Here is a 15,275-nt window from a genome sequence, read left to right as displayed (position 1 = left end):
CTATAACATAATCCGATTGCTTTGCTGTAGAAGAGTGACTCTATGCCCTTGCTGCATCTTTTCCGCATCTGCCCACCCACCTCCTCCTGCCTGCCTGGGACAGACACTGCGTGCTGGTGTGGGACCAAAGGCACTGCCAGCGTGGCAGACCCTCCCACAACTTCTCTGCAGGTACTGAACATTCTTTTGGCTCATGGTGATATTTCTCTGACAAAGTATTTCTTGATAGAGAAGGGAAAAAATGAAGGAACCTGAAGCTTCTTGAGTGGGAACTGGCCCTGCTTTGGCTAAAACTTGTGGAAAACCTGTTTTCCCCTTCCCCCCTCAACCTACCCACCCAGTATGCAGTGGATAATCTGGTAACTTCAGCATTCAGATGTAATATATATAGTAACAGAGGGCAATGCTGGGCAAAACAGGCAGTTGCATAACCACTGTAAGTCCAAGAAAGGGAAAAAATAACCTCAACAAGCAACTGTTGTCATCTCCCCTCAATAAATGCAGTAAGCCATGGAAACATGGTGCTTTGGAACTATTTATGTCTACTCCCAGTATTGTTTCATCAGATATTCCTGGCTCCCCCGCTTCAAGGTGAAGGTTATTTTACTACGGTCCACACTTAAATGCCAACAATATCAAACAAATCAGACTGGCTTTACTTCTCTTGCTGCAACCCTGCCAAATTCTAGTAAACACCAATCATTGCAGAAAGTCATCTCAGAGAATGACTTCTTGAGTTGGCCATAAACTCTCTGAGGCAGTCCAAAAGATATTGCACAAAGTTTGTTCAATAATAGCACATGTATTTAATTTTGATAGTAGTTTGGTTGTGCTGAAACTAAGGAGATAAGCAGTTTCTCTTAGTGAATGACTGTGTGTGTTCCTTACCCTTGGAGAAAAGGGAATTGTCAGTTTTAATCTGATAATGTAGAAGTTTCCTCTTACTTATTTTTCTCATCATTATTTTGAAGCTATTAGAAGTTTATCATTTCTTGTATCTAGTCATAGTGTCCAACCTCCTGATTTGGCAGTGTTGTACAAATAATGCATAAACCAGAACTAATATTCACATCGGTGAGGTCATGGCAGAAATGGTGGGTTCAGACTGGAGACTGCACTCTATAGGAGCACTCTTACAAAGACCTTATGTAGCATGATACCCTAAATTTTATGGCAGAGGTACAGGTACATATTGGAGCTCTGGCTGTGCCTTCCCAGACAAATATCGATCCATCTCCACAGAAAAGGATTTTTCTCCCCCAGGATTCAGTCAAGGACACAGGCAGAGAGCTCCCCATCAGGACTGAAAGCAGCAGTTAGCTGAGAATCTGATTGTCACTGTCCACAGTTTGGTAATCTGCACCTGATACCATCAGTCCAGGTACCTTTTATTTTCGTGTGTGTGTGTGTGTGTGTGTGTGTTCCAGTTTGCTGAAAAACAACTGTCTTTAGATCAGAACAAAAAGATGTAAGTGCTGCATGGTGTGATCACATATGCTGAGCCATCTCACCTAAACCGTGTTCCTACCTAGAAAGGTTGGACTAGATGTTCCTTGACATCCTTTCCAACCTGGCATTTTATGATTCTATGATGCCTCAGAATACTAGGAAATAGGGCTGGAAGAGACTTTTGTCATCTAATCCATCCTTCTCCCCCCAAGCTCCTCTGCAGATGCTGCAGTCAAATGGTTTTCACATGCAGGGGAATCCATCATGGTCCCATAGCTCAAGAATGCACCAGCTAGGAAAAAGGCTTTGGTTGCTGCTGTGTCACCATGCAGAGATAAAAGCAAGGAACTGCAGAATGGAGATAGTTTCTGTCTAGGAGTTATAAACTTAGAATGCCGTTGACTTTTCTAGATGCCCTTGAGACATCTGAAATACTGATAATTCTAGTCAAGGATGCAGGGGAAGATAGTATTCATGAGGGAAATTTTCAATGGAAATAATTCTCGTGTCTGGAGGTGCTCAGTTTTCTGTTGAGCCACGTTTGCCTTGAAGGACTGCAAAATAGGGGAACTTAGTTTTGGTTTCAGTGTCTGGGTTGAATTTCCTTGTTCAAGTATTTAGTTGTATCAGAACATCAAAAGGCACCTCTGAGATATACGGTAAGGTGGAATTGCAACACAGAGCCGTGTTTGTATGTTAAATGGACTGTACTTCACATTATTGCTTATGGGTCCTGGTTATTTGCCTGGTTGTGTAGTGTGACTGCACAGAGTCAGCTATCAGCACTAGCTCACCAGGGAGCCTGTATGGGACAAATGCTCTGGGTTTTGTTGAGGAATCCTGAGTGGAAGCGGGGTTGTTCTCCAATACTTTTGGAAGGAAAATAATTGTGAGCAGTTGTTACTTCCAGTTGCTTTGTGACCACTGACATGTGTAGTCTTTTAAGCTATGAAAGCAGAATTAAATCACTGACAGAGCTGTTCGAAGAGTCATCTTGAAACAGTATAGGCCTGAATTCAAGCCATGGTTTCCCTTTACCACATAAAGGAAACATCTTTTCAATCTTAGAATTTGAGGTTGAATAATTTCTGGCTTTCAGCTAAACACATGTGGGACTAAGGTTATTAATTTTAAATCAACCTGTAGGATATAGTACTGTGTTTGTCCTGCTTTAGTTTTAACCTTCCTTAAGGAGTATCTAGTGAGTGAACCACTGTATTAGTGTATTATATTACCCCTGAATGGATATGGGCAACATTTTCTTTATCAATATAAATTTTAACAAAAGCAAAGCTTAGAACGGGACAGAGCAGAATCCCATTGACAAATTAGTCTGATTTATTAAATACACATCTCTGTCTTGAACCAGCACTGTTATTTTAGTTCAGTTGGAAAGATTTTACATAGAAGGAGTAAGTCTGAAAACAAAAGAACCACCTTTTTTTTGTTGTGTCTTCAGTTCCTCTGAGCCATTATTTGCTTCCTTCTGCTCCTGATTGCTGACTACTTCACGGTCATAATTATATTAATTTTTCATAGCTTGCAGGGAACATATGTAAGCTAAATAAAAGTGGAAGGGGAAATTTCAAAGTTTGAACCCTAATGTTTTAAACCTTAACCAGCCTTAAAGAAAGGCAAAGGCTCTGCTTGGTGGCTGACATACACTGTGACACATGGTGAAGGACTTGTCATTGGAAGGAGCAGTTGTGGGAACCACCCACATGATGGGTGGCACGGTGAGTTTCTCTCTAAACACAAAGCTGTGTTGCAGGCCACTGGTGATGGACAATATGCCATGGCACATAGAAGGAATGTGTTTTGACGTGAAGTCCACTATTTACTGTTCCTGTTTAAAAAAAACCAAAAACTTTACCAGCAGATTTAGAGGCTGTATCAGTTGTGCCATATCTGTGTCCTTCAAAAAGCTGACAAAGTCCACAGCTAAGCAATCCCAAATCAGCTTTTTGAGTACATACTGCACTAATCTAATTCTCTGAGATGTCAAGGCACTCTCTAACAACCTTTTCCAGGGGCTTACTGGAGTATTTCTTAGGCTGAATTTTGGAGCCTCAGCTTGAATGTTAGTTTCCTTCCTATTCCATACAGTTGACTCCAGAATTTATTCTAGTCAAAAGCTATGCTGTAAGGATAGTCCCAAACCTAGCATGCAGGGAAGTCCCTGTTTGAGGAGGTGATAAATAATTCTTCTCTGACTGTCCCTTCATGTCACTGCAGACAGTGGCAGCCTCAGCAGATGTGTGGCTTTACCTCCTACTTTCCACTCTAGCTCATGTCTCGGAGAGACTTCCTGTCCACTCTTTTTTGTGACAACTTTTCTTGTTTCTTTGCTTTCTAGGTAAGCACTGATAAGCTACAAATTGATAGAGGCAGTGAAGCGTGCTGTATTAGCCTTACAGATACCAGCAGTCATTTTTCTCATGATTTTCCTGTTTGAGCAAGTTTGAGGAATTTACATCGAAGTACATTAGAAAACAGATTCACTGAAGGTTGTTGTTTGTGGTAGGTTTTTTATGCTTTAGATTGTAGAGCATGAAAGAGTATGCACAGTGCTACAGTGATACCTGCTCTCTGATAATTTCAATTTTACCATTTTCCTATATGGAATGGAGTTTGTTTTGCAACACTGTGTCTCAATCTCTTAATTAAAGAGTTTACCTGAGGAAATAGCCACTGTTTTCTAAAACTGTTATCTCCTAGTCAGTGTAGTATTTAAATTTGAGCAAAAATGGTTTCTGTTCTCTTCAGACGTGCTTTTCAGTCTTCTCTCAGTTATCCTGTCCTTCTTCCACCACCCTCTTCCCACACATTCTCACTGCCCTGCTGGCTCAGCAGCAGCACTCAGGAACTGATCAAGCTGAAAGCTATCCCAGTGCACCCACAAAGATGTTTGTCTTGTTCCTGCTGCTAAATTAATTTTTCCAGGTTTTGTGGGGGTTTTGGCATATCTTCATTTGTTTATGTCAGTTTATTACTCATGTCTTGCTACTTAGTCATAAGTTGATATTTTTGTCCAAATGATGAGCCCAGAGCAGGAAAACACAAGCACTTTTTCCTGGATATTCTGTGGTAGTTGAACTATATTTGATATTTTTCACAAATTTGTTTTAGGATTCCGGTTGCCTTAAGAGAAAACTTAAATGAGGTAGAAACACTGGTGATGGTAAATAGTTTTAAAGTGTAATTTCATTTAACCTTGGAAGCTCTCTTGGAATTGCTTAGCAGATGTACTGGTGGAGGGAAAGAAGGTATTAAGGAACCCAGCTCCTGTTTCTGGGTTAGACAGAAATAACTGTGAATGACAACTTGTTTCTGGTATGGCAGACTATATTGGGAAGAAATATAGCAGTGAAGGGGGGAAAAAATCTTAATTTTTGTGTTGCGTAAACTAGATTACCAATAAGGTAATCTTAAGGTACCAATAATTACTTCAATCTATGCTGCTTGCCCATATTGAATCACAGGGCTGTGGTGAGGCTCATGGAATATCCTTTGCTGGTTTTCCTGTACTTGCCCACTAAATGGTTTATTTCTTGCAGTCTGCTGGCAAGAACAATCGAGCCCAAGGACAGACACACAGTAAATTTCAGACTTCATCTTCCTTATAGCAGGGGTGAACTTGGTTAATGCCTTTGCAGCGTTGGTTTGATGAGAGCCAGCATATGATTATGCCACTTCTTGGTGGCATAATCAAAGTCTATTGTCTTGTTTGAAAGAAACAAACAGAAAATGTAAAAAGTTGTTTGGTTTTTTTCTTCATCAAAATACCACGTTCATTCTTTTATGAATTTAAGTAAGCATATGATTGTGTTTAAGAATTGCTGAAAAATTATTATCCCACTGCAGCATTTTTGTTAATTTTAATGATTCAAAAGAACACCTTGAAGATAAATTTTTGCAGGTGTCTGCATTTTAACAGAGCTAGAGGAGGAATAACTGATAGTATTATAGAATCTTCTGTGATGTAGCTATATTTTAATAGAAACTTTCATGTTCTAGGATCGCACAAAGTAAGATGAATTTTAAATAGAAAAGTTTTACTTTTCAGTGTATGTCCAACTTAATCACACTAATTCTGCTTTGACACAGAGCAATATAGGGGTGCTTTGGTATTAAATCATTATTTTTAAGTCCTGATATTTACATTAAGTATACATGGTAGGAAGGCTTCTGATGTGTGTTTTGTAATGGTATGAAACTGCAAAATATTGGTAAAATATATGGCAAGTAATGAGTGAATGCCTGTAAGAAGATGAAATTTCTCTGCAGTATTCAGTGTGGGTCTCCTGAGTATTGCTTTGGACCCTCAGTAGGTTTTAAATGAATGGATACTTTCGAAATGTGACTTTGAGAGCAGTTTAGCTTATAAACAGAAATAAACTTAAGAGCTTTAAGGCTTTTTTTTTAACAACAACAACAAAAAAGAGTTTATTTGCAACTCTGAAATTACATCAATACAGATTTTATTACTCAAGGTACCTTCCCAATTTGATAGTCTTTAAGCAAAAGCAAGTCTCAGAGGCATTTTATTTACTATGAGACATCTCCCATATAGACTATCACATTTGTCTGTTTCTTTTTTTACAGTAAGTCAGCAATCTTGCCATGTCATTTGTTATATGTACAATATATTCATTATAAATATTTTCTGGTTTCTTACGGCATGCTGTTTTCCCCACTAATATTTTAATTGACTTTGTAGCTTACACTACATTTCATTCTCTCTTATTTCTGGTCTAATTATCCTCTCATGTTTGTTTTTTGGTTTGGTTTTTTTTTTTTTTTTTTTGTCACTGGAAAAATAATTCGTGTTTAGCATCTGTAACTATGAAAAATTAGAGTTTTACTTTGCATTTCTAATACCCGTTCTTTATCTGTTTTAGCATCTCCCTGTATTCTTCCCAGTGTTCTTTACTTCCTATTTTCTTGTAAGTATAGCATATTCTATTTTTCCCCTCAGTTCCTATTGATCTATTTAACCATGTGGAGTTAATTAAAGCTACATCTCACTCCTGAAGAAAATAATTCAATTACTGTATAAGTTTAGTTCCATTGATACACCCTCTCCTTATGACTGGAGTGTCTTGCTATTTGTCTAAAAAGTATTTAATGGAATATTTTTTTACATAACACACCTAAAATCACAAAGCATTCATCTTAGTAGAAATTAAATTTCAATTACATTTGCTGATACTATCCTGTTTCTATTTTCTTTATTTTGTTGCATAGTGGTTGGAGTCTGACTTGAACAGGTGGGTCCCTGGCAGGTTTCAGGAAACAACCAGTCATGCATTTCATCCATCATTTGTCTCATCTATGACATGCTTTAAATTGTTTTCAAATTAAAATTGAGCTCACAATTGTGACTAGTTATGTACTAGTCCCATTATTTCTGTGTATGTGATATTTGCAGTGACTTTCCATGGTATTTTTTACTTCTCTGTGTATTCATAATGGATTATTTCCTAAGGCAAGATTCAGCATTTTAAGCATCTACCTAAAGATGTTCAAGACCCATTAACCACCTCATAGTAAATGTAAGTCTAAGTACAGCTTTCTGAACTTCCAGCCGAACATCTGAGGCTACAGAACTAGACTTTGGAACTGCAACAATTCCCAAGCCCAAAATTAAATTCGAATTTTTTTTTTTTTTTTCCTTGCTTTTGCAAGTAAACAGGCTGTGTACCCAAGTCCTTTCATTCACTTAGAGTGAAAATATTTTGCAAGATCTACAAACTGATCTTGAACTATGATCACACGAGCATGACTCCTGTGAAAAGATGTGCTCCTGCCTCCATCCCCAAATAGTCAAATAAACCTTACTCTCCTATTGCCAGCTACACTAGCTACATAAGTCTCTCTGAGGCACACTTTGATATAAAGCATCAGATATGATATACTTTGGCTATATTTTTGGGTACCAGTAGGCATTATGGTACCTAACTAAGCCTCTCTCAGTTTTGGGACAGTGCATAGCAGTTCTTAAGTCCTACTCTCCAAGATAGATCTTCACAGGTTTGCCTTTTTTTTCTTAAATTTGTCTTAAACTGTAGTGGTTTTTCTGTTGCTTAGTTAGGTTGGTTTTTTTTCCCTCTGCCACATCTGTAACTTTCTAATCCCTTGAAATATTTTTTTTCTTAAAAATTTCAGCCTCCTAATGTTAGTCTTCATAATCTCCTAGAGGCTGTGGTTTCATATTAATATGTTGGTGCTATTGAAACAACATGTCCCACTTAAATATCATGGTGCTTATCCTGTTGCTTCCTTAGCTGTCTCTTCTGACAAGGACTTCAATCAATATTGCTACTCGTACTTCAATCTAAATATGATTTCTGGGAAGCAAAATAAAAGTAGATTTTTTTGAAGGGGAAAGTAGCTTTTGGGGATTGAGACCACCTGTAACTGTAATAGTCCTGACTTCCATACTGACTTGCTCTGCAGCCTGAGGGAAGCCCTTTTAGCATCTCTGCACCATTTTCTATGTAAGGCAGCATGATGTGTTAACTACCTAATGAGTGCTTGATGGAGATGCTGGTTTGGGGTTTTTGACTATGAGGTTTTTCCTTATGATAAACTGTTCTACTTTACTCACTGTTGTCATGTTTGTGGAAGCCTGAGGTCCTAAAGAGAAGCTGATTGCTTTCCTCAGCAGTATGAAGAGTGTGCACGAAAACACTACCCTATGCATGATCCATCCAGCTGGGTAAGGGCAGCTCACTGCCTCCAGTCCCTCTGTGCTGCTGGCTGAGATGGGAGCATTGCTTTCTCTGTTCACTGCTTTTGGCTGTGATTATTTTCTTGTGATTTACCCTGGGCCTGGGGTTTTGGGGTTGGTTTGGTTTTTTGTTTTTTCTTTAATTTGCGTGTTTACCACTAGGTTTTTTATTTCAGAATTTGATGAAAACTTTCTTATGATAGATGTTTCCCCAGGACTCTTGTTCGAGGCCACGTTCAAGATCTTTACTATCTCTGCAAATCCCACAGCATAGAGAAAAATACCATTTGTACTGGGGTCAAGCTGTGGGGCAAGATGATGTGAAGACAAATGCCTTCTGTGTTTTCTAGTAGTTGCCTGCAGTGATACAGGACAAAGCTTAGCTGAGGAAGGATATCATATTAGATTTCCTCATGCAAAGCATCTGACCCAAGTCCTTTATTCTCAGTGGTCTCCATTCTCTTTTACTTTAGGACTTTCTCTGGTTTGGTTTTTTGTGTGTGCTTGTGGGGTGGTGGTTGGCTGAGGTTTTTTTAAATTATTATTGTTTAATATAGGAAGAATAAAAAATTCTGATTATTGTCCATGAGTTTCCCTGTTCAGACATGTCCTCACATAACTGCTGACCCTAGCCTAGGGTTACCAAAAACAAACAGTAGATATCAGATTCAGCTTCAGAGCACAGGTTTTATTTACTTGCTCCTTCCATCATGCCTCACTTTAGCTGTTGCTAGTGGATCACATTTGGGATTTATTACTCAAACAATATAAAGGACAAATTTGGCAAGATGATACACTGTTCTGAATCACTTTTTCAGTTCCAAGCACCTAACTAGCTGGCACCTGGTGCATGGGGTTCCAAAAATACCTTTCATCATCCTGCTTTTATTGTGGGCTTACTTTCCGTTAATATTGGAAAAACTGGGGGAGATATTGCCTCTAAAACAATTTGTTAGAGCCTCTTTAGATGTGGTGTAAATGCAGTTTTGTGCTTTGCTTAAAAGCAGGATCTTCAGGAAATCTTGTTGACTCAAATCCTTGATTCCCCAGTGCAAACTGCTTTCCATTGAGTACCCTTGAATCAAAAGTAAGAACCTGCTTGGCACGTGCATTTCTGAATGTGCCATTCATCTCTAGAAGGTACCCTCAAGTGAAGACTTAAGAGACTCCTCCTCCTTGCTTCCCCTTTCCACCCCAGGCAGTTATTGCTGTTCAAGTCAGTAATTTCTGATAAGGGGGTGCTGCTGCAGAGCAGCTCGACCATGTTAGTAGCATCCAACAACATTATCTATTGCAGAATGCCCAAGTATAGGGTATAATGCACTTAGCTGCATGCATTTATATACTGGAAGATGGCCTCTGTGTGACAAGCTTATATGTTTCATGTAACTGCTCATTGGCCACCTCTTAATGAACCTGTTGCTGAATGTCCCACAGGAGGCTGAGACATCTATTAATGACAGATGTCAGGGAGTGGCTGGAAAGACAGACACAGCTCCTGGAGGTAGATATGTAAAAAGAGATGCTTTTTCAAAGGAGGGATGCTCAGTCCAGATAATCTCCTATAAAGGTCAGTATAAAGAATCGTAGAATCAGCCGGGTTGGAAAGAACCTCTGAGATCATAAAGTCTAACCCTTGATCCACTACCACCGTGGTTACCAGACATCAGTGTCCTGAAGATCTGAAAGTCCTCTAGCCCTGTTTGCCTACCTCTTTTCTGCACTGAAATACCAAATGTTTCTGTGAGCAGTTGTTGATGAACGCTTGCAAACTCTGGTATATAAAGTCTCATCTGTGCAATAAGAATGAAATGTGAATACTTATTGACATGTTTTCAAAAAGAAGGTAGATTAAAGTATTCTGCCAAGATAGTGCTGCTATACCCATCTGTCTAAAACTCATTAATAATTTAGCTAACATTTTTTTTACCAATTTATTTTCTTACAAGAATTATGTCATTTGGCATGTATATGTTTGTGTCTATAGAGGAAACTGCCTGGGATGTTTTTGGCAGCTATCTATTCTAAGCTAGCCTTACATTAGGTCACACTTATTCCAAAGGAAGAGAACCATTTTTTAGATGACTTTGGGGACTGGATTAAATTGCAATGAAGTGCTCTTAAAATAGAATATGTTCACCTTAGGAGTTAGTGTGAAATAGCAAGGTATACTTCAAGTTTAAACCTTAGCCTATTTTGTGATGGCTTTCATCTGTAGATGAGCCCCAAGAGATGTCCTTAGCTCTCAAGTTTGAGAGCATTTCAAATGAACGCTGCAGAATCCTGACCAGCAGCTCCAAGAATATCAAAGGGCAGGGTAGGCAAGTTCATCCCTATGAAATGTTTCCAGTGTTAAAGGGCCTCAAAAAGGTGTCTGTAACATAGCGAAGGTTTTTCTTATTTGTATTCATTTATAAGAAAAAGAACTAATTCTTTACTTCTGCAATGAAATACTTGGGTGCATGCTACTGTGAAATATGGCTGGGATTTTTTGACTGGAGTAATATCAGAAGGGCTTGAGAAATTTGTGGCTTTACCTTGTTGTTTGGTTGGTTTTTTGTTAGCTTTTTTTTTTTCTATCAACTTTAATAACAGTTAATATTATGAGAATGATCATGTGTACTGCTTTCTGTCAGTAGTGCCCTGATTATAGATTCAATGGAAGAAAAAGCACTCCAAAATGAGTCTAAATATGAAGTGAAAGGGGAGAAGAGAGCAATCCTAACTTATGTTGATTCCATGATAAAGAAAAAAATTGCTCATCTGAGGAGTGTTTATTTATATATTTCCAGTGAATTAAGAAGAATGGAGATATATTTTGAAATGCTTTTGCAGTTGTTTTAAGGGGCATTTTCTTTCCACTGCAAGTCATCACATGGAAAGTTTACTTAATGCCCTAGTGCATTAAGTAAAGTGCAGTGGTACTTTTTGTAGGTAGTCAAATTTAATCAGACTTTACTAAAGCTTTGTTGCCAACTTACATATTAATGTTATCCTTGTGTTTGTGGACACGATCTTATCAAGTGCTAGGTCTATTATTTTGTTATTCCCATTTTTTAAGGTATGTAGACTTGCTTTTATGTCCACTTATATGACTTAAAATAATCAGATTATGGTAAACGTATTTAATTTGAAGGAGGAGAAATGCAATTTTCAGTTGTAATGACTGCCCACTTTCAGTAGTAGAATTTTAGGTTCTGATTAGTTGTGGTTTCAGTTGGCATTAGAGATTTTTCTTTATAGGGATGCTTGCTCTCTGAGAAGGGTACATGTTCAAAAGCAAAAATAATTAAATAACCTATAAGATGCATCCAGTGCAACCAGCAAGGCTGCCATCTTTCTAACAGTATCGTTGTAGTCATGTAAATATATTTGACTGATGAGGTAAGTAATCAAAGAAACAGAGAAAACTATTACAGAAGGGAGAAATGGCTACTGTAAAGTATATTACTCTAAAAGTGACATGGCAGCCAAAATAAAAATTGATGTAGGATTGAAAGAGCACTCAGTTGAGTATAGAAATATTGTCAAGGCTACAGATGTCTATGTTTATGTTTTTCTCCTCATGTTAATGTTGTCCACTACAACAGTGTCCTGGACGAAATCGATGTTTCAGAATGGCATTAAAAATAACACCTATACAATCTGTAAGGAAAAGTGGAATTAAAGGCATGGAAAAGTGGCTTTTTTTAGGAATAGGAGATAGACATTAAGAACCAAGCCTGCCAGCCATTGCAGGATTGGGTGCTGCTGAGTTGTAGTTACCTATTGCTGTGTTTCACCAAGTTCTACCACAACACTTTTCCTGTTAGACTGGGCTTACACCCCACATTCTTTGTGTAGGGAAAGCTGACATATTTGCAAAAACTGCAGAAGGTGGCTGTAGAACATCTAATGGTTCCCTGTGTAACTTATTTCCTGGAAACAGAATCAACAAGTGGTTAATTTGATCTGAAAGATAAAGTTAGTGCACAGGTCTCCCCATAGTAAGAGTTTTGAGGAGGTTCCAACACTATTGGCAAAGTAGGACAGGGATCAGCATCCCCTGGTTTGAAGATGTCTGACCATTTCCCCATCCCTTTCTCCTCTCAGGCATGATGATGTGGGGATGTCTGTTCTAATGCTGGGCTATGTGCAGATTATTATTCTTCTTTTGTGTGTTGTAACAACGTATTTTGTGAGGATGTAAGTCAAGCATGTATTTCTTTTATAAATTATCTATACCTTCTGAACACTTTCAGAAACACAGAGAAAAACAGTATTATAGGTGAAATATACAATAAACTCAGAATTCTTTTTCTTCTTACAAATATTTGTAGTGACATTTCAAAGCAAACTGGAACTTTTGTTTGATTCCAAAATGTAAGTAATGTAAGATGGGCACATACACAAGTTTTTTAGAACCCTTTTAAAAATTTCTATAATCTATGCTAATGTATTACAATTATAAGAAATATTTGTCATGTAATTGCTGAAGCAGAGATGGAAAAGTTGCTGGAAACTGCTATATATATGTTGTTTGCATTGTGGTATCACTCTCTGGGGTTGGTGTCTTATTGTGGGAAATATTTGATCAAGTGCAGAATTAATACTGGAAAAGCTTAACAATATTAGCTGTTAGAGCTTGCTAGTAGATATGAACGTGTAGCAAAGCACCACTGGTTGTAGCCAAAAAGGAAATGTGAGGCAACCTGCACTGGGTGACTGATGTGAAGTCTTGTGGATTATGTATAGGAGGGCAGTGCAAAGCAGCAAAAGTATAGAAAGCACTTTGGAAAAAATCCAGATTACTTCTAGAACTGATTTTATTTAATAACTCCAGATCATACTTTTCCTTCTCCAGTACTTGAGTTTTAATAGGTTACAATCAGTGTTATTTTTGCAGTTAACACTTTTAAGAAGCTGTTGTTGATGGCATTGGTTTATTTGCTGATTCTAGTGGGACACACCCTGATAACCATTTTGTCACTTAGTACAGGAGAGCACATGGCTGGTGCGTGGGGGTTAAGTGCCTTGTGAGCACTGCAGACATATTTGAGAAAGTGGAGTGATTTCATGATTAAGATGAGAGATTACTTTCAGCACAGAGGAATGCCAAGCCATTAGGAAGGGTACAAAACAAAATATATGCAACACTATGCCTGTAACAAACCATAAAAAAACATGCCTGGACAATATCTGGTTCCTGACTACATGTTACTGCTCAGGAAAAGGACATGGTTTCTTTTGGGTAGTTTTCTGTAGGAGAGGTTTGGAGAAGAATGACAGGTTTGAGCTGGCTTCTAGAAGAATCGGTAAATAAAATGGGGAGTAATAAATGTGGTGAAGGGATATAATGAAAGGAAAATAAAGAAGCAAGTTGCAGGACTTACTGCAAAAAAGATACTTTGGAAGAGAAAATTGTAGGGGTTTCAAAAGGAAATTGGACAATCCCAGGGGGGGATAAAGATTTAATAACATGGTTTGGGTGTACCCCATGCCTTGGGCATGCACATTTTAGGAACTGCTAAATTTCTGGTGACTGGAACTGGGGAAAGTACTCAGACAGCACTGGTCACACCTCCCACCTTCTTATGCTCATTCCTTAGACATCTGTCCTAAACCTTTCAAATACAGTATACTGTGTCACACCGACTTTTGAATTAAGGGTGCCACCACTACTAGTACATGTGCACTGCAAAAGAAGCATTCCAGAGAGAGAGAGTCTTGGCTGTCATTAGAGCACCTATAGAATCATAGAATCATAGAATTGGCTGGGTTGGAAGGGACCTCAGAGATCATCAAGTCCAACCCTTGATCCACTACCGCTGCAGTTACCAGACCATGGCACTGAGTGCCACATCCAGTCTCTTTTTAAGTATCTCCAGGGATGGAGAATCCACCACTTCCCTGGGCAGCCCATTCCAATGTCTGATCACCCTCTCAGTAAAGAAATTCTTTCTAATGTCCAACCTAAACCTCCCCCGGCACAACTTGAGACCGTGACCTCTTGTCTTGCTGAGAGTTGCCTGGGAAAAGAGACCAACCCCCCCCTGGCTACACCCTCCTTTCAGGGAGTTGTAGAGAGTGATGAGGTCTCCCCTGAGCCTCCTCTTCTCCAGGCTGAACAGCCCCAGCTCCCTCAGCCTCTCCTCATAGGATCTGTGCTGGAGTCCCTTCACCAGCCTGGTTGCCCTCCTTTGGACCTGCTCCAGGACCTCGATATCCTTCCTGAACTGAGGGGCCCAGAACTGGACACAGGACTCGAGGTGTGGCCTCACCAGGGCTGAGTACAGGGGCAAAAAATACCTGTTGGGTTGTGTCCTCAGTATTGTTGCAGGGAGGGGAGGGTTAGCATGCAAGGCTTGCTTGTGACTGAAACTGAAATTCTCCAGAATTTGGGAGACAGTGAGGCAGAAATAACTTAGACAGGAGCTCAGGGTTGTACCTTTCGCATTGTTGTGAAGTTGTGTTTTAGTTGTTTGTTTATCTAGATGTCTGGCATCACATATTGTAATTGCTATACCCCTCGTACTTTGGACAGGTAGACCTTTTCTGTCTTCAGCCAGTGGAATGGGGATGATGCTGTTCTGCCCCTTTTCTAACTTCTGTATTTTGTGTCTGTCTTCCATTTGAATAAGACCAGTTCCTTTCTTATCTGTTGCCTATGGCTTTCTTCTGTTCGTTTGTTAGGTTTTTTTCCCAAAGAGCAGCTGCATGAAAATGGTGACTATTAATCAGGTTTTGATCAACAGCTCCAAAATCAAGTGGTCCTTTTAATTTAATTTTGCATCTGTACGGAGAAGCTTTTTGAAGTAGTAGTATGTCTTCACCTTTGAAAAGATCACATTACATTAATTAATAGTTTACAGTTGGTAGGTTTTTTTTATAACTATAAGAGCTGTTTGTTTACTTCTTAAACAAGCATAGTTTTGCATTAGTTGACAATATCCAGGGTAAACTGCCTTTTTTCTAAGACCTTTTTGGGTTTGGTAGGCTCAGTTGGAGAGGACTGGTGTTCTGTTTATTTTAACAGATGCCACTGCCATTAATGTATTGAAGTGCATAACTGCTTTTGGTTTGTTATGAATTCTGTATGTTAAAACCATAGTTG

At 38.8% G+C, this 15,275-nt stretch overlaps 1 protein-coding gene across 3 annotated transcripts in view; it reads left to right on the top strand.

The window, feature by feature from the left end:
• The window catches only part of CDYL (chromodomain Y like), a 105,401-nt gene that overhangs the window by 75,466 nt on the left and 14,660 nt on the right, over positions 1-15,275 (top strand). For 2 of the 3 annotated variants that reach the window (XR_011724383.1, XM_071736511.1), the window contains exon 3: positions 6,351-6,395. The exons of the other annotated variant lie outside the window; for it this stretch is intronic. Coding sequence is in view for 1 of the 2 variants with exons in the window: in XM_071736511.1 (XP_071592612.1) it covers positions 6,351-6,395 (45 nt within the window). In the remaining variant the exon portion in view is untranslated. The remainder of the gene's footprint in view (positions 1-6,350; positions 6,396-15,275) is intronic. 3 annotated transcript variants of the gene reach the window in all.

Source organism: Heliangelus exortis, chromosome 2 (genome assembly GCF_036169615.1).
Source record: "Heliangelus exortis chromosome 2, bHelExo1.hap1, whole genome shotgun sequence".
Lineage (NCBI taxonomy): Eukaryota > Metazoa > Chordata > Aves > Apodiformes > Trochilidae > Heliangelus > Heliangelus exortis.
The sequence above is the reverse complement of the archived record's forward strand: the minus strand, read 5'-3'. Positions and strand labels throughout refer to the sequence as shown.